Raw genomic sequence first — 26,852 nt, 5'->3', positions numbered from 1 at the left:
TGCTTCTTACAAAACACTTAATTAGAATCTAGTGTAGGATATTTAGTGTAGTAATCTAGTATAGTAATCTAGTGTAATCTAGTGTAGGATATTTAGGATATAGTGTAACAAATCCAAACAAATATCCTACATTAGATTCTAATCCAAATTGAGGTTAGTTACTAAATAACCTACCTTCAAAATATCAGACATGAAAAATAAGGAAAGGTTAGAGACTCATCAAATAAAGGATTGTAGAGACCTGACAAATAAATGCTGACCAAGGTTCTAAACTGTGTCATTTTGCTTTAAAAGATGTTATTGGTATGGTGAATAAACTTTGATTGTGGTCTATGGAATGGATGACAACTTAATAATTTTATGACATTTGTATAGTGGTATGTATTTTGTAATAAATGTGCACAGAAGTTGGTATTATGCCAACTTACTCTAAATGGTTCAGAGTTTTTTTTAAAAAATATTGCTGTGTACTTCTTTGAAAATTTTCTATAAAATTATATTATTACGAAATCAAACTAAAGCCAGATGTTGTGGTGCATTCTTGCATTCCCAGTGGCTTGGGAGACTGAGGCAGGATGATCTCAATTTCAAAGCCAGCCTCAGCAATTTAGTGAGATGCTAAGCAACTCAGTGAGACCCTGTCTCTAAATAAAATACAAAAAAGGGCTGGTGAATGTAGCTCAGTGATTAAGTGCCCCTGAGTTCAATCCCTGGTACCAACACACAGGAAAAAAACAAACTAAAAATTAAAAGAATCTAAATCAATAATCAAACATGTATAAACAGAGCAGCTTTACAAAAGGAAAATAATTGTGATAATAGGTAGCATTCTTACATTTTATTTGTTCTTTCAATTATATAAGATGACAGAGTATACTTCAACATACCTATACAAACAAGAAGTATGTCTTCCTCTAATTATGATCCAGGGTTTTAAGTTGTATATGATGTGGAAATTCACTGTGATGTACTGTCTACATAGTGTCATTTTAGATTCATTCTACCATTTTTCCTATTCCTATCCCCCTTTGTTTCCTTCATTCCCTTTGTCTAACTTACTGAACTTCTATTCTTCCTCTAATCCCATTCCTTATAGTAGTGTAGCATCCACATATCAGAGAGAACATTTTACCTTTGTTTTTGGATATGGGCTTATTTCACTTAACATGATAGTCTCCAGATTCTTCCATTTACCTGAAAATATCATAAAGTCATTCTTTTCTATTTCTGAGTAATATTCCATTGGTTATATGTACCATATTTTCTTTATCCACAGAAGGGCACCTAGGTTGGTTCCATTGCTCAGTTATTGTGAATTGAGCTTCTATAAACATTGATGTGACTATGTCACTGTAGTATGCTGATTTTAAATTCCTTGGATGTATACATAGGAGTGGTATAAAAAGGTCAAATGATGTTCCATTCCTAGTGTTTTGAGGAATCTCCATATTGCTTTCCAGAGTGGTTGCACCAATTTTCAGTGCCACCAACAATGCATGAGTGCACCTCTAGCCTCACATCCTGGCCAACATTTGTTGATGCTTGTATTCTTGATAATTTCCTTTCTGACTGGAGTGAGATGAAATATCAGTGTAGTTTTAATTTGCATTTCTCTAACTGCTAGTGGTTTTTCACACTTTTTCAACTATTTGTTGATCTTTCATATTTCTTCTTCTGTGAATTGTCTGTTCAATTCCTTTGCCCATTTATTTTTTGAGTTATTTGTTTTCTTGATGTGGTTTTTGAGTTCTTTATATATCCTGGAAATTAATGCAGTATCTGAGATTCAGGTGATAAAGATTTTGTCCTATTCTGTGGGCTCTCTCTTTACCTTCTTTATTGTGGAAAAGCTTTTTAGTTTGTTACCACCCCATTTAGTGATTTTTGATTTTTCCTCTTTTGTATTAGGAATCTTGGTAATGAATTTGGTTCCTAAGCTGACATGTTGGAGTGTTGAGCCCTACATTTTCTTCTAGTAATTGCAGGGTTTCTGGTCTGCTGTCTTGGTCTTTTATCCACTTTGTGTTGAATTTTATGCATGGAGAGAGATGGAGTACAATTGTATTTGGCTACATATGGATTTCCAGTTTTCAATCACCATTTGTTGAAAAGTCTAGAATTCTTTTTTTTTGGGGGGGGCAGGGGATTGAACACTCAGGGGCACTGAACCATTGAATCACTTCCCCCCTTTTTTTGTATTTTATCTAGAGACACGGTCTCACTGAGTTACTTAGCACCTCACTAAGTTGCTGAGGCTGGCTTTGAACTCAGGGTCCTCCTGCCTCAGCCTCCCAAGCCACTGGGATTATAAGCATGTGCCACCATACCTGTCATTATAATAGCATTCTTTTTTTTTAAGTTTTAAAATTTGTTCTAACTAGTTATACATGACAGTAGAATACATTTGTGCACTTTGATATATATATATAGTAGCATTCTTGATAAAACTAATCTACATCTTTTTGTGTATACACATAGATTGTTATGTGACTTTACAGATGATAACAATTTATCAGAAGGGATATTTTATATTATATAATAATTTAGACAAAGCACATGTTCTCCAATATATGGATATAAGTTTAGTCTAAAATTTAACAATTTTTAGGTGAAATCTTGGAATAAATATACTGACAACATTGCCTTTGATAATTAAGAGACAATCTTTATCTCATATCAGTACAATTTATAATATATTGTGGAAATTAGATATACAAACTTTGGCCTCCTATACTCATGAGCTGAATATTTCATGCCTCACTCCACTTTGCCATTATCTCTACTGGGGTAGAGCTGCTTGATAAAGTGTAGTAAGTTTGCAAGGCATTATTAGCTAAATTGAATCATGAATAGTTATCAAAGTTCTAATAGCTCAATGAAACACATGAAGTATTTATACCAATCTAAAAGATAGAAAATAGGTTTATAAATTAGGACTAACATATATAATTGTTATTACACCTACTGTTATTATTTAAACAATAGGCATAATGAAATATTGACTACCTAAGGGACTTCCTTGAGCAGAGTCATCCTGAAGGCCTATAATTTTGTTATACCATTTCTCCCATGTGATCTTAATGGTTTCTATTTTTAAAATAAATTTGTTTAATTTCAATTGGCCACAAATGTTCATATGTATGTGGTTATGTTGTAATAATTACACATATGTGTACAATGTGCCATGGTCACATAAGGATAATTAGCATTTCCATCTCTTTAAATGTTTATCATTTCTTTCTATTCAGAAACTTTGAAATGCTCTTCTAGTTCTTCCTAAAATATAAATATAAATTATTATGAAAATACTAACATACAAAATAAGGATAGAATTTTAAAGGCCCCCATAGGAAAATAACTGGTAATATTTAAAGGGAAACCAATCCAGACCTCAGGTGATCTCCCAACCCATACCCTCAAAAGTAGGAAGTCTTAGAATAATGTATACCAAACTCTGAAAGAAAATGGATTCCAACCAAGAATACCATGCTCAGCAAAATTAAGGTTCAGAATTGATGATGAAATAAAATCCTTCCATGATAAACAAAAGTTAAAAGAATTCACAACTGGAAAGTCTGCACTATAAAACATACTCAATAAGATATTTCATGAAGAAGAAATGAAAAATAAAAGTGAAAACCAATGGAGAAACTATACTAACTAAAACAACAGTATATCAGTGGAGAACAAATTCAAATTAAAACCCTGAAATAAATCAAAAATAACAGGGAATAAAATAGTATGTCAATAATAACATTGAATGTATATGGCCTAAACTCACAATCAAAGACAGACTGGCAGATGGGATTAAAAATAAGACCCAACAATATACTGTCTCCTAGAGATTCACCTTATAGGCAAAGACATCTACAGATTGAAAGTAAAAGGATGTGAAAAACATTCCATACATACACATGAATCTCATAAACAAACAGGGGTTTCTATCTTCATATCAGATGAAGTTAACTTCAAGTCAAATATACTAATAAAGGATAAAGAAAGACATTTCATACTAATTAAGGGAATTATATATCAACAAGACATAACAATAATAAATATTTATGCCCTGAACAATAAAACATCTATGTACATGAAACAAACACTTTTAAATTTTAAGAACCATATAGACCACAATACAATAATACTGGGTGTCTTTAACACACCTCTCTCATGACTGGATGGATATTCCAAACAAAAACTAAATAAAGAAACTATAGAACTCAAAATCATAATTAATAATTTAGTCTTTAGAGACATATATAGAATATTTCATCCATCAATGACTAAATACAGTTTCTTTTCAACAGCACATGGATTCTTCTCAAAACCAAACCACATCTTAGGCCACAAAAGAACTCGCAAATGCAAAACATACAGGTAATACCTCATAACCTATCAGATCATAATGAAATTAAATTAGATATCAATGATGAAATAAAAAACAGAATCTTCTAACACCAGGAGACTAAATAATACACTTTTGAGTGTGACAAATGGATTGAAGAAGAAATCAAGAATAAAATTTTAAAAAATACTTATAGATAAATGAGAATCTATCTAAATCTCTGGGACACTATGAAGGCTGTGCTAAAAGCAAAGGTCATTGCATCAAGTTCATTTATTAAAATAATAGAAAGTCAGCAAATAAATGACCTAAAATTACATTTCAAAGCTCTAGAAAAACAAATCAATACCAAAAGCAGTAGAAGACAGGAAATAATCAAACTCAGAGCTGAAATCGATGAAATTGAAACAAAAGAAACAATTCGAAAAACTGACTAAACAAAAGTTTGTTCTTTAAAAAAAATCAGTGCAATTGTTAAGCCCTTAACCAAGCTAACAAAGAGAAACAACAATCTCAAATTACTAAAATTCACTATGAAAAGGAAATATCATAACATACACTACTGAAATACAGACAATAACTTATTTTGAAAATGTATACTCTAAAAGTCTTAAAGACATTGACAGATTTCTAGAGACATATGACCTACCCAAATTGAATCAGGAGGATATGGGAAATTTAAACAGATAAATTTTAAGCAATGAAATTGTAGATGCCATCAAAAGCTTACCAACAAAGAAAAACACAGGACCAGAGAGTTGCACCAATCTTCCTCAAATTATTCCATGAAATACAAAAGGAGGGGACCCTTCCTGACTAATTGTATGAAGCTAGTATCACCCTGATAACAAAATCAGAGAAAGAAACATCAAGGAAAGAAAATTTCAGACCAATATCCCCAATGAACATAGATGGAAAAATTCTTAATAAAATAATAGCAAATCACATACAAAACCTTATTAAAAAGATAGTGCAGGGCTGGGGGTTGTGACTCAGTGGTAGAGTGCTTGTCTAGCATGTGTGAGGCACTGGGTTCTTTTCTCAACACCACATGTAAATAAATGAATAAATGTCCATTGACAAATAAAATATAGTTAAAAAAAAAGAAAAGAAAAGATAGTGAATTGTGATGTAGGGGAGTTCATACCAGGGATTTACATTTGGTTCAACAAACAGAAAATAATAAATGTAATTCATCACATTAATGGATTTAAAGACAAGAATTACATAATTATCTCAATAGATACACAAAAAGCATTTGACAAAATACAGCACCCATTCATTTCAAAACACTAGAAAAACTAGGAATAGTAGGAACCTATTTCAAAATTGTATAAGCTATATGTACTAAACCCAAAGCCAACATATTTTAGATAGAGAAAAATTGAAAGCATTCCCTCTATAAAACTGCAACAAGACAAGAATGCCCTCTTTAACACTTCTATTCAACATAGTCTTGTAAACTCTTGCCAGAGCAATTAGACAAAAGAAAGAAATTAAAAGGATACAAATAGGAAAAGAAAAACCAAAACTATCACTATTTGCCAATGACATGATTGTATATTTAGAAGACCCAAAAAAATCTACTAGAAAACTTTTAGAACTAATAAATGAATTCAGCAAAGTAACAGGATATGAAATTAACACCCATTAATCAATTGTGTTTTGATGCATTAATGATGAATCAATTGAAAAAGAAATTAGGAAAACTATCCCAGTCACAATACCCTCAAATAATTTTACTAATTTGAATATTTGGGAGTCAATTTAACAAAAGTGCCGAAAGACTTCTACAATGAAAACTGCAGAAAACTAAAGAAAGAAACTGAAGAAGACCTTAGAAGATGGAAAGATCTCACATGTTCTTGGATAGGGAGAATTAGTATTGTCAAAATGGCAATACTAGCAAAAGCGCTACACATTTAATGCCATTCCTGTTAAGGTTCTGATGTTGTTCTTTATAGAAATAGAAAAAGGAGTCATGAAATTCACTTGGAAAAATAAGAGGCTCAGAATATCCAAAGCAATCCTCAGTAAGAAAAGTGAAGCAGGAGGCATTGCAATACCAAACCTTAAATTATACTACAGAACTATGATAACAAAAGCAGCATGATATTGGTACCAAATCAGACATGAAGACAGTGGTGCAGAATAGAAGAAACAGAGACAAAAATCACATAAATACAGTTATCTCATACCAGACAAAGACACCATGAATATACATTGGAGAAAAGAGAGCCTCTTTAACAAATGGTGCTGGGAAAACTGGAAATTCATATGTAAATAAATGAAATTATACTTGTCTCTCACCCTGCAAAAAACTCAACTCTACGTGGATCAACAACCTAGGCATTAGACCACAGACCATGCACCTACTAGGGGAAAAAAAAAAATAGACTCAAATCTCCATCATGTTGTCTTAAGAACCAAATTGCTCAATAAGACTCATAAAGCATAAGAAATAAAATCAAGAATCAATAAATGGGATTGCATCAAAATAAAAAGCTTCTTCACGGTAAAGGAAACAATCAAGAACATGAAAAGAGAGCCTACAGAATGGGAGAAAATCTTTGCACCTGCACCTTGGATAGAGCATTAATCTCCAGCATAAAGAACTCAAAAAACTTAACACCAAAAAAACAAATAACTCAATTAATAAATGGGCAAATGAACTGAACAAATATTTCACAGAAGAATAAATACAAATGGTCAACAAATACATGAAAAAATGTTCAAAATCGCTAGCAATTAGAGAAATATAAATAAAAACTGCACTAAGATTTCATCTCACTCCAATGAGAATGACAGTTGTCAAGAATACAAGTAACAATAGATGTTGATCAGTATGTGGGAAAAAAGATACACTTCTACATTGCTGGCAGGACTGCAAGTTGGTGAAGCCACTATGGAAAGCAGTATGGAGATTCCTCAGAAAACTTTGAAGGTAACCACTATTTGACCCAGTCATCCCACACCTGGGCATATACCCAAAGGACTTACAATAAGCATACTATAGTGACACAGACACATCAATGTTCATAGCAGTTCAATTCATTATAGCTAAGCTATGGAATCAACCTAGGTGCCCGTCAATAGATAAATGGATAAAGAAAATGTGTTACATATAGACACTGGAATATTTGTCATAAAAAAAGAATGAAATTGTAGCATCTGATGGTAAATGGATGGAACTGGAGGCTATCATGCTAAGTGAAACAAGCACATACCAGAAAAACCAAAGGCCAAATATTCTCTCTGATATGCAGATGCTGACTCACAATAGGTAGGGGGGTGGGGGTGGGGATTGAAGTTTCACCCAACTGGACAAGAGGGGAATGGGGAAAAGAATTGGGGTATGGGTATGGGAAAGAGAGTAAATTGAATTGACATAACTTTCCAATGTTCATGTATGAATACAACACCACTGTAACTCCACATCTTGTACAACCACAAGAATGGGAAGTAATACTCCATCTATGTATGATATATTAAAATACATTTTATAGTCATATGTAACTAAAAAGAACAACAAAAGAAGACAAAAATAATAAAACATTAGAAATAAAGAAATAAAATATATAATAAATTAATGTGAACTACTAAACACCTGACTGGGTTGGGGAATAGTAGAAAAATTATTTTACTTTTTCATTCTATTTCTTTTACTTTTTCACAACTAATTCCAACAATTATTGTTTTGCTAAACTGAATTTTTAAAAATAAAATGTATATATCTATGCTGTACTTAATATCAGAAAATCCTTAAACAACATCTTTCTATTAAACCCTGGCTTTATGTTTTTGAGCAATCATTGATTCAGACTTCTTTGATTTTTGTCCTGTCATTTGAAAATTGAAAAATTAAATTTCTATGATTTTATGGGAAGATGATTAGGTATACTTGATAATTTTGTTTTGACTTTTTAACAACTTATTAAAATACAATAAGAGAAATACAGACATATATTTTCTAAAGATTTTCCCATGAAATTATTTCTTTTCTAGGTAATAATCCCATTTTCTAACTGGAAGATGTATTTTCTTATAATGCTTGTTACAAGCATATTATGTATGTATATTTATATCCATAATCATGGATTATGGTTGTAGGTCACATAAGAAATATAATTTTACCTACCTAGTGTATTATTTCTTCCTTACAGGTTTATACCTACTAAGGATTGTGATCCTTTGACAAAGCATGCTGCATATTTTTGGTTTTAATTATTTTAAAATACTCTAGCTTTTAAAATTTATTATAATATAATTTCATTCATTTATTTAAAAATCTTTTATCATTTTTCTGCTATATTTCAATTGAAATATTAAAATATTCCTACCTTAACCTTAAAACAATGATACCATTTTTGCTTAATTAACACACTTTTATGATAATGTCATCTTCTCCTGGGCAATTTTAGGGAAGTGCCTCATCTATGAACTGCCATTGGGTATTACATGCTGCAGCTGGGAGTGGGTGCCTCGGTTCTGGGTGGGTTTGGGGGCCATGTTCCATAGTAGACTCTGAGATCTATCTGATGAAACTGTTGTAAGAGCTGTGTAAGTTAATGATACATTCAAAGCATCCAGTATATGGCAAATACCCACAAAGATATTAATTGGCTGTTGTTATGGCCAAATTTTAGTTTGCATTGTTTGCTTTTATGTAGATGTAATGTGTTGATGTCTTTTTAGTTATACAAAGATGTAGACATCTTGGACCAATTAGTAATAAAATGAAATAATGATCTTGCTTATTCTGGGCAGCGTGTTTCTATTAAGTAATATAATATGTTTGATTTCACCACTATTTTTTTCCTTATAGTAGTTTGTTCTACATCTTTTTCCCACTCTTAAGGGTGCTTCAGAATTGATTCTGTTAACCTCAACTCAGTATGTAATACTTACCCCTATTAAATCTCAGCTTGTCAGTTTTGACTCATCTTTTTAACCTACTGAGACCTTGTCAAATCCAATATTTTAACTTTCTTTTCAAGATTGATTTAATTCACAAATATCATGAAGCAGTTATCCATACTTTCAGTCAAGTCATGGAAAGGGCTATAAAAGTCACTTTTGAGAACAGAAGCCTGCTTATAGGTTAAGCTGGATCAATTGACCGAACTTCTGTAGATAGGGAATTATAGTAGATCTACTGGTCCTTGTGCTCAGATGGTATCTTATCCAGAAGTAGGTTAACAATAGATCTTTTGAAAAAACACTCTCTTCAGCTGAATATAAAGCCAGGTTTTCTGAAATGATTTACCCTGGAAAACTCTATATCTTGCTCTTTTTAAAAAATTTTCTCAGAAAACATGAGATAAGCAGTGATACTCAGAAGCTATTCACAGCACTGTCTTGATTTTCTCATTCTTGTATTGCAGTGAAAAAAGGAAATTAGGTGACATTATTTTCAGGGAATCTGTGCTTGCATGGATTCCTAATCTCTGGGAAACTTACTAATACAATGAATGTATTAGTGTGTTTCTATTAAGCCCCAGACACTTCTAGATCTTGGGAATCTGAAGATGAATAATATATAAAGCAGCTGCAGTTCAAAAGTAAGGATTGTAGTAAAAGTGTAAATCAAAGTCCTGAGAACCCAAAATTGAGTTCTGACTGGAAGCTTCAGATATAGATTAGCTTTACAATTAGGCAATAACAAGTCAGTAGAAACAGGTGCAAAAAGAAGACAAGAAAGACTGAAAGGATCTAAGTGACACTTGTACAAAGGCATGATGCTAAGGGCGGGAGATTCTAAGAAATGAGGCACTTAGTGGATAGCTGGAGTGTGTTGTGTGAGGGGTGCGTGGTGGGTGCCATGAATGGAGAGGCAGTGAGAGATCAAATTATAGATATTCTTAAAAGCATGCTTCTGTTTTCCTGGTATGTGGAAAGGGAAGTTAAGAAGTTAAGATTTTTTTTCTTTCTTTTTTTTCTTTTTTTTTTAATCCATAAAGCTGCATAATCCATTGAAGTTTCCTGGTAGCATTCCAGAGACTAGTTTTAATATAGCATTAGGTATGGGGAAATTGTCACTTCCTATGCTTCTCCAAGTAGCCCAGTTATATAAATATACATTCACACTTCCAAAAAAGTGTCTGCTATTGCAAAAAGGAAATGTATACAAAATTATATATTATTTTATACTATTATTTATTATATTATTTTTATTTAATTATATTATAATTCATTGCAACAGTGTATATTACTTTAGGATGTTTGAGTTTACATTTACATATTTCAGATATATATATGTACATATATATAGATAAATGACTGTGTCATAGTAGTTTTAGATGCATTTCTTGAATGCATGCAGGGTTTGCTGTGTTATGTTTTTAGTTTATGAGAGGTTTGTTGAAATGTCCAATTAATAATGTGATCTAGGTTTCTGGGAATTGTGAAAAGTATCATGAGCTATGTACGTTTGGAGGAAATATTTTCCATTGATATTTTAGAAGTGAATAAACACTTCTTTGGTGAATAGTAAAAGTAGAAATGAGATAATCAAGAAAAAATCCCTGAACTACCTAAGTTTGATCAGTAGGTTTAAAAGTATATGAATAAATAAAGATAAAAATAATTACTCAAAGTTAGTGTAAATACTTGTGAGGAGAAAACATACACATAAATGGTCAAATGCTATGAAAATATCAATATAAGAATAATCTGGATTTGGCAATTGGGAAAAACCAGAAGAATAGTGAAATGAAAAATAATTTACATGGTTCCAGATGTGTCGTCAATTGACTAAACATTAGAGAAAGTTGACAACTTGCCTTAAACCATTCTGACTGCTATAAAAATCGCCGTGGATTCTGAAATTAATAATTAACAGAAACTTTCCCCACATAGTCTGAAGACTGGAAAGTCTAAGGACAAGGCATTGGTAAAATTTGGTGTCTGATGAAACTTTTCTCACAGATATCCTTTTCTATGTCCTCACAATGAGAAGGGGACAAATATGCACCCTTTAGCTCTTTTCATAAGGGTTGATGCCACTCATGAGACCTTTACTCACATTCCAAAACACCCCACTTGCTGAAAATATCCCCTTGGTGATTAAATATTAACATATAAATTTTGAGGGGTGTCAATATTCAGAGCATAGAACTTTTGAAATGGTGAAATATATAAATCTGATTGGAACTACAGTGGTCACTCAGAACAGAAGCAGATGGAACCCAAATTAGTGTAGACTTCTTGAAACACAAATAGGTGGTAGTGACATATTGTGTGATACAGTCTTATTGGATCTAGAAAATTCAATTCTTTCTGGGTCAACACAAATGTTTTGGATTTTTGTTAGATTGAAGAATAAGGAAAGCAGAAAATAATTTATTGTAATAGAATTAGGTGGTTACAAAATCACTGGAAAGGCAGAGAAGAGGGAAGAAAACAGGCATTTATGAATCTTCTAGCTTTTTAGGTCAGAACATAGTACAAACAAGGTCAAGAGGTCAAATCTTCAACTCTACCTAGTGGTTAGCAATCCTTGCTGCCAACCAACCCTCTGCTGATGTCACACCCATCCATACCAGGAACTTGTGAATAAACATGGAGTGTAGCTGTAAATTGAGGGGAACCTCTAGGACGGAACTGACTAGCGAGACCTCCCCACTGGGTGAGTCTTCCCTGCCGGGTGAGGTTTCCCCACAAGGACGGTAAAACCAGAGACTCAGGCCCAAACAGGCCTTGCCTCAGCCCGCAGCCTAGGTCCCCTTTGGATGACCATTGGTCAACAAGTGGAGGCACCTCTGCCCCCTAGCAGGGATTATACCCCACCTGAAGGCCACCACTCCTAGAGAGGCAGCTTCCTTGTGGAGCACCGTATTATCAACTTCCTCCAAGACTTCAGCCTACTGAAGGCTAAGGGGGGATATATATAGAAATCTTCAGGGACATTGTAAGTCAATAGAGGAAATCTGCAATATCTCAGTGGTCCACTGATACCTGAACAATATGAGAAAACAAGGAAAGAAAATGCTGCAAACAAATCTAAATGTTACATCAATAAAACCCAATGACAGCATGGCAGAAGAAATGACAGAAAAGGAGTTCAGAATGTACATAATTAAAATGATCAGAGAAGCAAACGATGAGATGAAAGAGCAAATGCAAGCATTGAATGATCGCACCAATTGACAGTTAAAAGAGCAAATACAGGAAGCAAAAGAGCATTTCAATAAAGAGTTAGAGATATTGAAAAAAACCAAACAGAAATCCTTGAAATGAAGGAAACAATAAACCAAATTAAGAACTCCATAGAAAGCATATCCAGTAGGATAGAACACCTGGAAGACAGAACCTCAGACATTGAAGACAAAATATTTAACCTTGAAAACAAAGTTGAACAAACAGAGAAGATGGTAAGAAATCATGAACAGAATCTACAAGAACTATGGAATATCATGAAAAGGCCAAATTTAAGAATTATTGGGATTGAAGAAGGCCTAGAGAAACAAGCCAAAGGAATGAACAATTTATTCAATGAAATAATATCAGAAAATTTCCCAAATCTGAAGAATGAAATGGAAAATCAAGTTCAAGAGGCTTATAGGACTCCAAATACACAAAATTACAACAGACCCACACCAAGGCACATTATAATGAAATTACCTAACATACAAAATAAAGACAGAATTTTAAAGGCTGTGAGAGAAAAGAACCAAATTACATTCAGGGGGAAACCAATACAGATATCAGCAGATTTTTCAATCCAGACCCTAAAAGCTAGAAGGTCCTGGAACAACATTTTTCAAGCCCTGAAAGAAAATGGATGCCAACCAAGAATCTTATACCCAGCAAAACTTACCTTCAAATTTGACGATGAAATAAAATCCTTCCATGATAAACAAAAGCTAAAAGAATTTACAAAAAGAAAGCCAGCATTACAGAACATTCTCAGCAAAATATTCCATGAGGAAGAGATGAAAAACAAAGAAGCAAATCAGCAAAGGGAGGAATTATCCTAAAGGAATTGTCAAAGAAAGGAGGAAACAAGTTGTGTCAAACAAATAAATAAATAAAATTTAAAAAATGAACCAAATGACTGGGAAACCAAATCATATCTCTATAATAACCCTGAATGTTAATGGCCTGAATTCATCAATCAAAAGACATAGACTGGCAGATTGGATTAAAAAGAAAGTTCCAACAATATGTTGCCTGCAAGAGACTCACCTCATAGAAAAAGACACCCATAGACTAAAGGTGAAAGGATGGGGAAAAACATACCATGCACATGGACTCAGCAAAAAAGCTGGAGTATCCATCCTCATTTCCGATAATGTGGACTTCAAGCCAAAGTTAGTCAGAAAGGTTAAAGAAGGTCATTTCATACTGCTTAAGGGAAGCATAAATCAGCAAGATATAACAATCATAAACATCTATGCCCCAAACAGTGGTTCATCCATGTATGTCAAACAAATCCTTCTCAATTTCAGAAACCAAATAGACCATAACACAATAATACTAGGTGATTTTAACACGCCTCTCTCACCACTGGACAGATCTTACAGACAAAAATTGAACAAAGAAACCATAGATCTCAATAACACAATCAATAATTTAGACTTAGTGGACATTTATAGAATATACCATCCAACCAAGAGCGAATACACTTTCTTCTCAGCAGCACATGGATCCTTCTCTAAAATAGACCATATATTATGCCACAAAGCTAATGTTAACAAATACAAGAAGATAGAGACACTAGCATGTATTCTATCAGATCATAATGGAATGAAGTTAGAAATAAATGAAAGAGTAAAACACAGAAACTATTCCAACATCTGGAGATTAAACAATATGCTATTATATGATGAATGGATAACAGAAGATATTAGGAAGGAAATTAAAAAATTCTTAGAGGTAAATGAGAACAAAGAAACATCATATCAAAATCTCTGGGACACTATGAAAGCAGTACTTAGAGGGAAATTTATTTCATGGAGCGCATTTAATAAAAGAAGTAAAACTCAACAAATAAACGACCTAACACTACAGCTCAAAGCCCTAGAAAAAGAAGAACAGAACAGCACCAAAAGTAGTAGAAGACAGGAAATAGTTAAACTCAGAGCTGAAATCAATGAAATTGAAACAAAAGAAACAATACAAAAAATTGACAAAATAAAGAGTTGGTTCTTTGAAAAAATAAACAAAATTGATAAACCTTTAGCCACACTAACAAAGAGAAGACGAGAGAAAACCCAAATCACTAAAATTCGGAATGAACAAGGAAATATCACAACAGACAGGATTGAAATACAAAACATAATTAGAAGCTATTTTGAAAATCTATACTCCAACAAAATAGAAAATTTCGAAGACATCAACAGGTTTCTAGAGACATATGAATTGCCTAAACTGAACGAGGAGGACATACACAATTTAAATAGACCAATTTCAAGTACTGAAATAGAAGACGTCATCAAAAGCCTACCAACAAAGAAAAGTCCCGGACCAGATGGGTTCTCAGCCCAGTTCTACAAAACCTTTAAAGAAGAGCTCATCCAATACTTCTCAAAGTATTCCATAAAATAGAAGAGGAGGGAACCCTCCCAAACTCATTCTATGAAGCCAATATCACACTGATACCTAAACCAGACAGAGACTCATCAAGGAAAGAAAATTTCAGAGCCAATATCCTTAATGAACATCGACGCAAAAATTCTCAACAAAATTTTAGCAAATCGCATACAAAAACATATTAAAAAGATAGTGCACCATGATCAAGTGGGTTTCATCCCAGGGATGCAAGGTTGGTTCAACATCAGGAAATCAATAAACGTAATTCACCATATTAATAGACTTAAAGTCAAGAATCACATGATTATTTCAATAGATGCAGAAAAAGCATTTGATAAAATACAGCACCCCTTCATGCTCAAAACACTAGAAAAAATAGGGATAGTGGGAACATTCCTTAACATTGTAAAGGCCATTTATGCTAAGCCCATGGCTAATATCATTCTAAATGGTGAAAAACTGAAAGCATTCCCCCTAAAAACTGGAACAAGGCAGGGATGCCCTCTTTCACCACTTCTATTCAACATTATTCTTGAGACTCTAGCCAGAGCAATTAGACAAACCAAAGAAATTAAAGGGATACGAATTGGAAAAGAGGAACTCAAACTATCCCTGTTCGCTGATGACATGATTATATATTTAGAGGAACCTGGAAATTCCACCAGAAAACTCTTAGAACTCATAAGTGAATTCAGTAAAGTAGCAGGTTACAAGATCAATGCCCATAAATCCAACACATTTTTATACATAAGTGATGAATCTTCAGAAAGAGAAATTAGGAAAACTACCCCATTCACGATAGCCTCGAAAAAAATAAAATACTTGGGAATCAATCTCACAAAAGAGGTGAAAGACCTCTACAATGAGAACTATACAACACTAAAGAAAGAAATTAAAGAACACCTTAGAAGATGGAAAGATCTTCCATGTTCTTGGATAGGAAGAATTAATATTGTCAAAATGGCCATACTACCTAAAGTGCTATACAAATTCAATGCAATTCCAATTAAAATCCCAATGACGTACCTTACAGAAATAGAGCAAGCAATTATGAAATTCATCTGGAGGAATAAAAAACACAGAATAGCTAAAGCAATCCTTAGCAGGAAGAGTGAAACAGGGAGTATTGCAATACCAGATCTTCAGCTCTATTATTACAAAGCAATAGTAACAAAAACGGCATGGTATTGGTACCAAAATAGAAAGGTAGATCAATGGTACAGAATAGAGGACACGGACACAAACCCAAATAAATACAATTTTCTCATACTAGACAAAGGTGCCAAAAATATGCAATGGAGAAAAGATAGCCTCTTCAATAAATGGTGCTGGGAGAATTGGAAATCCATATGCAACAGAATGAAACTAAACCCATATCTCTCACCATGCAAGAAACTAAACTCAAAATGGATTAAGGACCTCGGAATCAGACCAGAGACCCTGCAGATTATAGAAGAAAAAGTAGGTCCAAATCTTCACTTTGTTGGTCTAGGATCAGACTTCCTTAACAGGACTCCCATAGCACGAGAAATAAAAGCTAGAATCAACCACTGGGATAGATTCAAACTAAAAAGCTTTCTCTCAGCAAAGGAAACTATCAGCAATGCGAAGAAAGAGCCTACAGAGTGGGAGAATATCTTTGCCAATCATACTTCAGATAGAGCACTAATCTCCAGAATCTATAAAGAACTCAAAAAACTCTACTCCAAGAATTCAAATAATCCAGTCGACAAATGGGCTAAGGAAATGAATAGACACTTCACAGAAGAAGATCTACAAGCAATCAACAAACATATGGAAAAATGTTCAACATCTCTAGTAATAAGAGAAATGCAAATCAAAACCACCCTAAGATTCTATCTCACTCCAATTAGAATGGCGATTATCAAGAATACGAGCAGCAACAGATGTTGACGAGGATGTGGGGAGAAAGGTACACTCATACATTGCTGGTGGGGCTGCAAATTAGTGCAGCCACTCTGGAAAGCAGTGTGGAGATTCCTTAGAAAACTTGGAATGGACCCTCCATTTGACCCAGCTATACCACTCCTTGGCCTATACCCAAAGGACTTAAAATCAGCCTACTACAGAGATACAGCCACATCAATGTTCATAGCTGCTCAATTCACAATAGCCAGATTGTGGAACCAACCTAGATGCCCTTCAATTGATGAGTGGATAAAGAAACTGTGGTATATATATATATATAATGGAATATTACTCAGCCATAAAGAATGATAAAATTATGTCATTTGCAGGCAAATGGATGAAATTGGAGAATATCATGCTAAGTGAGATAAGCCAATCTCAAAAAGCCAAAGGACGAATGATATCGCTAATAAGTGGAGGAAGACACATAATGGGGGGGAGGGAAGGGTTAGTGTTAGGGTTAGAGTTAGGGTTAGGGAGGGGGGCAAGTATGGAGGAAGGAAGTACTGTATAGAGGGTAAAGAGGGGTGGGAGGGGTGGGGGGAAGGGAAAAAATAACAGAATGAATCAAACAACATTACCCTATGTAAATTTATGATTACACAAATGGTATGCCTTTACGCCATGTACAAACAGAGAAACAACATGTATCCCATTTGTTTACAATAAAAAATAAATAAATAAATAAATATGGGAGAGCAGATGTCTCTTGCAGAAATTCATTTAATTTCTTTCAGACATATACTCAGTAGTGATATTACTGGATCATTTGGTCATCCTCTTTTTTAATCATTTGGCTGAACTGCCATAATGTTTTCTATAATGGTTGTACTAATTTGCATTCCTTGTTATGTTTGTTCTTTGTATTAGTGATGTTCTAGCCCATTGTGGTATTGATTTGCATTTCTCTGATAATTATTGACATCGACCATATTTCCATATGCCCATTGGCTAATCGTATGTCATCTTTTCTAATGCATCTAGTTGTGTATTTTGTCCAGTTTTTAATTTGGTATTTTAATTTTTTTATTTGTTTGTTTGCTTTTGAGATTCTGGAGTTTCTTATATATCCTCCATATTAATTTCATATGATGTCTTAATTTAAAATTTTTTTCACACTTTGTTCATTGTGTCTTCCCTTTTATGATTATTTCCTTGATGTACAGAAGCTTTTAACTTTTACATAGTATCACCCATCTATTTTGCTTTTTTTTCCTATGGTTTGAGTTCTTATTTTAAAAAATAGTCTTTGCCTAATACAATATTGTGAAACATCTCCCCTTTTTTATTATATTAGTTTCCAAGTTTCAAGTATTACATTTAACTCTTTAATCTATTTTGAGTTGCTTTTTGTATTTGGTGAGAGAGAAGAGTCTAATGTGCACATTTATTTTTGCTGTTCCACTGGTACATCTTCTTTTCTGCCATTGCCATGTGGTTTTGGACATCAGAGCTTTGTATTATATTTTGAAGTCAGGTAATACTTTATTTATGACTTTTATGTAAAGTCTTTCAACACAGGAAAGACTATCTGTAGCAAACCCAAAACTACCATCGCATTGAATGGGAATCAGTTGAAAGTTTTTCCTCTAAAATAAGACAAGCATGCCCCTTCCACTGCTTTTCTTCAACATAATGTTGAAACTCTAATTCAAGCAATTAGGAAACATTAAAAATAAAGAAAATTTCCAAATTTGAAAAGCGGGAGTCAAACTGTTTTTCTTCGTAGGTGGCATGATCTTGTGTACAGATAACTGTGAAGATTCTAGCAAAATATTCCCAGTGATAATAAATGAATTCAGCAAAGTTACTTTACACAAAATCAACATGCAAAATTGAATAGCATTTCTATATAAAAATGGTAGATATCTAAAAAACTAATCAAGATAGCAGTCCTATCTATAATAGCTACAAATATAAAATGACTTCCCCAGTAATCATTTAACCAAGAAGTTTAAATATCTGTTATCATGTAAAGTGTGAAACGTTGATGAAAGACATTGAAGAAGACACAAATAAGTGGAAAGATATTCCCTGTTCATGAACTGAAAGAAATAATACCTTTAAAATATTCATAATACCTAACATATTGTACAGATGTGTTATAATCTGTCAAAATAAAATATCATTGATGCACCCTACATGATAGAAAAAAATTCTAAAATTCATATAAAAGTACAAAAGGCTGTAAGTAGAACGAAAGAAGCAGTCATGAGCAAAACAGAAGTGTCATTTTAAAAATGTTCTTATCCAGTTTTCCTCTGCAGCCCTTTGCTGCCTGCTTCTTTATCCACACTGGTAGCATATTCAAATATATCATTTTAAGATTTTGACTTATTTTGGGTATCATCATTTTGAGATGCTTTCTTGTTGACGAGGGGAACATATATTCAATGTGCTCTTTTGAATCTGTTTCCAGACATTATTGCCCTGCATATATGTCCATTTAACCTATTAGTTTCTCTTTCTTTTTTGAATTCCTTTATTTTATCAGTATGAGGAACAATGTCCCTGACTTTTTCTCTATATCTTATTAAGTTACATTATCTCCAAGGCATATTTTTTGTATTGTCACATTTATATTTCAATCAATATGATACCAAATATCAAAATGTTTACCAATATTATTTATATATAGACAACTTTTTTAAGAGGTGAGAGATTATGATATTTGGAATGCAGAATGATTTATATCCATTAACTTATTCTCGCAGCTTTAATATTTATATTATTGTTACTATTTTGCTCATTAGGAAATAAATACACAATATGTGTCATGTGCCTAGGTCCCACAGCACCTTCAGAGATTGTTTTTTTCCTGAAATCTAAGTCATGACACCAGCTCTCTGCTATTACACACACACACCACAAAAAATTTCTATGATGAACGTTGGTATTGTAACCGTTACCTATAATTTCATGGAAATGTTGATGGGTGTAAATTGATGAGAAGGATGTAATAGAAGACAGATAGTTACTAGGAGAGAGAGCAGAAATTACAGTGAGTGATATTTATCAAATGTTTAGTGTGTTCCAGTTTCTGTTTTAAGTGTTCTGTGTTACTTGACACCCCCCAACCCTAGTAATGGATATTATTCAAACTTCTATTTTAAAAAGAACAATGCTAGTATATGACAAGATTAAAGAATTAGTCAAAGATTGCCATTGAGAAGGTGGAAAGGCCACATTTTTGGATCTACATAGTCTGATCCCCTAGCTAATCTCTTAGTCCAGTGCTATACCAACAGCAGTAGAGTTGAAAATAAAGGGTTATCATTCATTCAGTAGAGTGGCATTCATTAACTATTGAGATGAAAGATACTAGAAAGTAGTTTAAAAATATATGCTAACAATGAGGGGAGTACTGGGTGTGGTTTTGAACATCCATAAGCTACATTTGAATGCTAGACTGTGTTGATAGCCTTTTCACAATAGTCTTCTGTTTGCATATACTCAGTGTGTTAGATGATCTAGGTTGAGAGGAAGATAGAAAAGGCTAAGATGGATACTATAAAGACAATGAAATTCTTGAATGCCTTCTTCCAGGAAGCAATTGGCATGATTCTTTGGAAAGCCTGATATTGAGTTCGCATGCCATGTATATTGAAATTTTTGTATTGAGTCCAATAGAAAAGGAAGCTAATGGCATTATAGACAGAAACAGGTGGGTCCAAAGTTTGGGAGTTAATGTTGAAATAAGGACAAGATAGACACAAGAATTATAATGCAGAAATTATTAAAATAATGTGGTAAAAATTTTTAGGTGTATGAGATAGGATGAGGATGATCACCAAATAATTGAGTAAAGATAAAAATTAGAAATGTTGTTTCCAGGCACATCAGAAATTGTTTACTTGGACATATTCTGTATCTGTGTATTTTTTTCTTTACTTTTATAGTTTACAGTCAAATTTTATGCACTTATCATGTAAAACATGAGGTCTTGAAGTATGAACACAATTGAAATGGTTCAATTTAGCCAAGTAACAAATGTAGTGCCTCACATAGTTTATATACTATTTTTAATTTCTGAAACATTTATCAAATGTTTTCTGAGGACTTAGTTTATTTTGCTCAATGTTATATATATGTAGATGTCTATAAATCTATGTATATATATATGTATACAAAAGATTTGTCACTTTCTGGAAGAAACATAATTCATTAGTCAATGTGTAATAGGACATATATACTCAGAATGTAAAAAGAAAAAGTTAAAAGAAACTACATCTGTATGTCATAAGAATTATTTCATTTTTAATCTGATAATAGGAGAGCACAAAGGAGATAGTGTACACTTAAAAAAATCCAGTTGAAGATTCAACAGGTCTGAAAATAGACTTCACAACTAGAAAAGGAAAGCCAATGGTCTATGTTGAGTGATGCTCACTTTGTGCTTTTAAAATGTGGAGGTTTTTATTTTTCTCCAGTTGCACCACATCAGGGTGCACCTCTTCTTAAGTGGTGCATACAAAGGATCATGTTATGCCACCAAATGTCAGAGTTCAGGAGGAAAGCATATCCCCCATCATCCCCCAGAGTATATATATATGTACTACCTTCACTTGTGATACATGTCTCAGAACAGAAAATCATGCTAATTGCTATGATGTCCAATTTAGACCTAGTGGACATAAGAAAGTTATCCTCATTGTGGTTTGAAGTATTGTTCATTTCCGGGGGCAGTCCATGTTTGTTTGATTTCCTTCTCTGTTTTGGATCAAAGCTAAAGATGCAAAAGTTAGCAGATTAACCTAGAGATTAAAGAACATAAAAACTGAGAAAATATTTATGTATGCCAGCCTAATACATTATGATCTAGATGATTTGAATTTTGTATTTCTAGACAAAATTGTAATAACATGGGAGACATCATCATTTGACACATTGATATTTGAATGATGTAGTTATGACACAATGTACTTCACAGCATCTCTAAGTAATTTTCATTTACTAATTAGAGCTAAGCTGTAATGTTATATTTCTTTGTAAAATTCAGGTCCAAAAGGCCACAATCTTGCACTCCTGGCTTCTGCCTAGAACCATGATAAGACATAATGGTATGTGCTCTGGTGTGTACTTTCCAAATTCTTGCAATCACGATGCATTTGACTTTTGGCCACCTTAGCAAGTTTTACATGAATACCTAATTGATATCAGGATAGAAATGTACATTTTCCAAATGTATGCATGTACTGTCTCTCTCAGAAAATATCCATATTGCTCCTTCTTCCAATGTTTATTTCAAGCATAATATAGAAAAGAGGCAAAAGGATTGAGAAAGAGAGAAAGCCCTTTAGAGTTTGAAGTTACTCTAAGTTACTCTAAATTTTGAGGTTTCTAGAGCATAACTTTCAGTAATGTCCTTATTGAGACTTTTTTTTTTCTTTCTCATTTTCTTTTTCTTGTTTTGCCTTTGAGAGAACTCTTTCCAAGGAAGTTTTATACATTAGAAACTAAAATAAGTATCCACCTACTATATTTTATTGAATGTGAAATAATGTAATTAATAAAATCATACATCCAAGAAAGATTATGTAGAATTTTTAAAAAGAGATTAAGAACTCAGTAACTCAACTTGGGAGTGGTGGCGTACACCTGCACCACTCAGCTCAGGAGACAGGCTGGATGATCTCAAGTTCAAAGCCAACCTCAACAATGTAGCTAGGCTCCAAGCAGCTCAGGGAGACCCTGTCTCTAAGTAAAATATTAAAAACTACCAAAATGTGGCTTGGTAGTTCAGTCCCTGGTACCAAAAAAGAACCCAAAAAACAAACAAACAAAAAAAAACCCTCAATAACTCAACTTAAGGGTTCCCTTAATTAAGTTTTAATTAAGTCAAATATAAATGATGATATAACTGATAATCTGTAACTCAGGAAGTCAAAGGTCATGTTTTCTCTCATATGGAAACAAGAGAGGAAAAAGAAAAACAAAGGTAACGGAGATCTCATGAAAATGGAAGCGCTAACAGTAGAGAAGAAGAAAGGGACCAAGGGGAGGGAGAAAAGGAGGAAAAGTGGTAATACCAGGGAAAAATGATATTGGTCAAATTCTATTGTTATATTGTGTACATGTATGAATACACAACAAATCCCACCATTATGTACAACTGTAATGCACCAATAAAACATAAAAAACTAACATTTTCTCTAAAATTAAAACGCATTTCACAAAATTTATGGTAATGATCAAATAATAAATTTACTTATTTTTACATTTTACTTATTCCCTTTTCTCTCAGATCTGTCTCTGTCTCTCAAACCTACACATACACACACAGTAACACACAACCTTGTTTTCCTTGACATCAGAAAATGTTATTATTATATAAAAATGTGGAAATAAAATATTTTCTCAATAAGTGAATATTTTAGTTAATTTGCTGACTGTTTTATTGTTATTCACTGTGGTAATACAAATGGACTTGTGTACTTTTCTTGCTATTTGAAGAGCCTATTGGGGTGCGTAAGTAGACTTTGTAATTTAAACAGACATATGCAGCCATTTTCCTTTATTCCTAACTCTCATGACACTGTGAGTCTTAATAATGGCCATCTGCATTACCTAGGTTATGTGTACTTTGTGTTCCTTCACAGACGTGCCATCCAGTCCCTATGGAGTGAAGATTATAGAGCTGTCACAGACCACAGCCAAACTTTCCTTCAGCAAGCCGGACTCCCATGGAGGTGTGCCTATTCATCACTATCAAGTGGATATCAAGGAAGTGGCATCAGAAACCTGGAAAATAGTACGCTCCCATGGAGTTCAAAGTGAGTCAATGATATCAAAGTGTGTTGTTTAATTCATGCAGATATTCCATATATCCATGTGATTGATCTTTTATTTTCCAACATTTTTTTATTACAATGCAGTGGGTGGGGCTGGGAGAACACTTCAGTGACGTGTTCTCCTTAAGAATAACAGAGTGGAAATAACAGAATTAATACGGCAGAGTGGAAAGGTTTTCATAATTTATTTATTTTCCCTCTTTTTCTTTGAAGTACTATGTATGAAACCCAGGTCCTCGCACATGCTAGGCACCTGTTCCACCTCTGAGCTACAACCCCAGGCCTCCATTACTAAAGATGGAAGGGTTTAATAAAATCACCAAAGTTTTATTCTTGGGAAAATTATCTTTTTTAAAACTTGGCCTGTGGAAAGACAATTGCTAACATGTGAGATTTAATGAGTGAATATTCCAAAATATATGCTTTTTATTACCAATGATTTTTTTCATAACTAGATGTAAAATCATAATACGAAATATAGGTATGCATTCATGAAGTCATCTACAAAAATTCATCTACAAAAATTTATATCAAAAATGTTTTGAAAATTTTATAAAATTAAAATTTTTATGACAACTCATAACATTTTTGAATGATAGAATTAACTGGTTCTGAAATGTCAAAATAATTTATATCACATCTATTCAATTATGTAGAATTTCATCATGTTAGGAAAATGTGATCTGTCTGCTCATTATTAGAAGAAACTGTACTAAGAAATTATAAGAAATTGCCAGTGTTGCATTCTGTTGGTTAGGACACAGAAGTACGTGAATCATCCAAAAGAATAGCATAAAATAGTGAGGAAATTAATGCTCCAAAGTGTCCTTCCTCTGAGAACTCTGGCTTGCCTCTAACATGTGTGGTGTAGGATTTCAGTATAGGCCTGAGACCTTCTGAGAAGAATAGAGGGAACTATGTTAGTGAACATAGAGAGGAGTAAATGTAATTGCTCAACAGCCACCAGTATTGACTTTAGGGTTTTTGAAAAAATATGAGAAATATTAATGAATCAATCATCACTCATTTACCACACTCTTCAAATAATACCCCCAAACAGGTGAGTACTTATGATTTTTTTTAATGATGAAAGTTTTGGGACACATTGGGCATACCCAATGAGTCTCAGGAGAGAAGATTTGTAAAAATACAATAATAGTATTATGCACAAAATGGAAGGTGTGAGTGGAATCAAGGACTTTAGTAAAAGAAAAAAAAATATTAACTTGTATTCAAGAATAATATATTTTTAAAATATTTTTAATTTTTCAAGGAGAGAAAACATAGCAGATGTTAGGTGAGTGACAGAAAGTGAAAATAAATTACTTACTTAGTAGAGCTCTCAACACAACCATGAAGAAAGGGAATATTAACTCTGAATATTCTAGGAATTAAACATTGTTGGATAGAAGGTGAATTCACTTTCTCAGAAATTCTTACGAAGTGGCAACCTCATGGAGAATCTATATGGTTTTAGTCTAGCCAATATCACCAAGTTCAAAACATGACTTTGAACCCCAGGTAACTATCTGTGGGAAACAGATTTCTGTGTTTATGAGACTGATATATATATATATATATATATATATATATATATATATATATATAAAATAACAAAGCCTATTTGATAATTTGTAATGAGAAATCATTATACCAAAAATGTATAAGTACATTCATTTCCTTTTCCTGTAATATGTAGGAAATAGAATATGAGTCAAAACTTGCTTGATGCATCTAGAACATGAGCAATGGAAATTACAGGAATAGGATGTTTAACTGTGTAGGATTAAGACTGCTTAAAGCTCCCCAGTGAGACCTTAAAACTCTGGCCTTTGGGCTTTTTAACTTTCATTTGAGGAACATATTTGCATTGATATTTTTCTTTTCATTTTTTCTTTTCTTTTCTTCTTTTCTCTGTTTTCATGATCAGCCCTTCTTTCATCCATATGTTATCCAGTAACTTAAACCATGTTAAGATCATAAAAACAATATACTCAAACCATCGCATAATCTCAACTCAGTGTAGCTCAAACATCTTTAATCCAATTACTGCGTTAAGCCTTGTTTTTGGACTCTGTCATTTCATTATTTACCAATATCATTGACAGATATTATAGGTTTATGGTTGTCTCTAAGTATAAAAATAATTCATTTGAGTCCTGCAGGCCACAAACTTAAAATATACAACTTAGCACTCATATCTTCTCTCACATCCATTCAATTTCCTATATAGCTTCCTACTGCTGAGCAGATGCTTTCTACCTAAGTTGGATTAAGTGTACTTTTGCAATTTTATTTATTTATTTAATGCCAAATTTACATGTTATAATAGCATTGTGATCTCATTTTATATATAAAACCCCATGTTTTTAAGAGAACCATGTTTTTAAGGTTTTTTGTGAGAGTTCTCCTATTTGGATATTAGGCATAGATATAAATATATGACCCAAAGGAAACACAAATTTAATGGATAGGACACAAACTTGATAACTAGCTCATTTGAACCATTCCTAACATTGAAGGATGTGTGATATTACTCTTCCTTCAATAAAAGGATGTATCATCTCTTTAAATGTATAGTAAATATATGCATCAGAATAATAAATTATTTATGCTTATACAAATATGAAATGTGATGTAAATATTCATAATTATGTTTACTATAAATTGACAGCAATGCTTTGATTGTTAGAATGTGTAACATAGTTTTGACTTAAACTTTCTCTTTCAAGCATACATATTTTCATTGAGTGACTGTGATTTCATTGGGTCAGTAAGTCTTTTAAAGAGACAATTTAATCGTCCTCATGAATATCTCATCAGGCAGGCCTATGGCCATTCAACACTGCACAGAATTGCTGTTTTATTCAGAGCCACCCACAATGTGTTTTTACTTCCATTCCTTCTTGGAAATACTCTTACACAAAAATTCCCTCTTCCTCTAGGATGAGTGACAGGAAAGCAATACCATATTTCTTGCATTACATTGCACATTATATATATTTATTTTCATGTCATGTCTCTTCAATATTGCACCTATTAGAATTTTCTGATCTAGCTTCACTGTTAGCATATGAAATCCATGAGTACAATCAGGATGCCCTGCTAATCTCAATATTTCAAGTGTCAAAATTATATTAGTGTGGAGGGAATATTGGAATTTAGTGGAGATGGGAGGATAAAAAATATTATTTTAGTACCTGATTGAGTTTTCATGAGGTGAATTAATAATGCATTCTCTTTCAAAAATGTGT

General features: G+C 33.1%; 1 protein-coding gene across 2 annotated transcripts in view; it reads left to right on the top strand.

Annotated features, from left to right (window-relative positions):
* The window catches only part of NCAM2 (neural cell adhesion molecule 2), a 506,280-nt gene that overhangs the window by 371,577 nt on the left and 107,851 nt on the right, over nucleotides 1-26,852 (top strand). For both annotated transcript variants that reach the window (XM_079155716.1, XM_079155717.1), the window contains exon 12: nucleotides 23,407-23,580. In XM_079155716.1, coding sequence (XP_079011842.1) covers nucleotides 23,407-23,580 — 174 coding nt within the window. The remainder of the gene's footprint in view (nucleotides 1-23,406; nucleotides 23,581-26,852) is intronic.

Source organism: Sciurus vulgaris (assembly GCF_902686455.1).
Source record: "Sciurus vulgaris genome assembly, chromosome: 10".
NCBI lineage: Eukaryota > Metazoa > Chordata > Mammalia > Rodentia > Sciuridae > Sciurus > Sciurus vulgaris.
The sequence above is the reverse complement of the archived record's forward strand: the minus strand, read 5'-3'. Positions and strand labels throughout refer to the sequence as shown.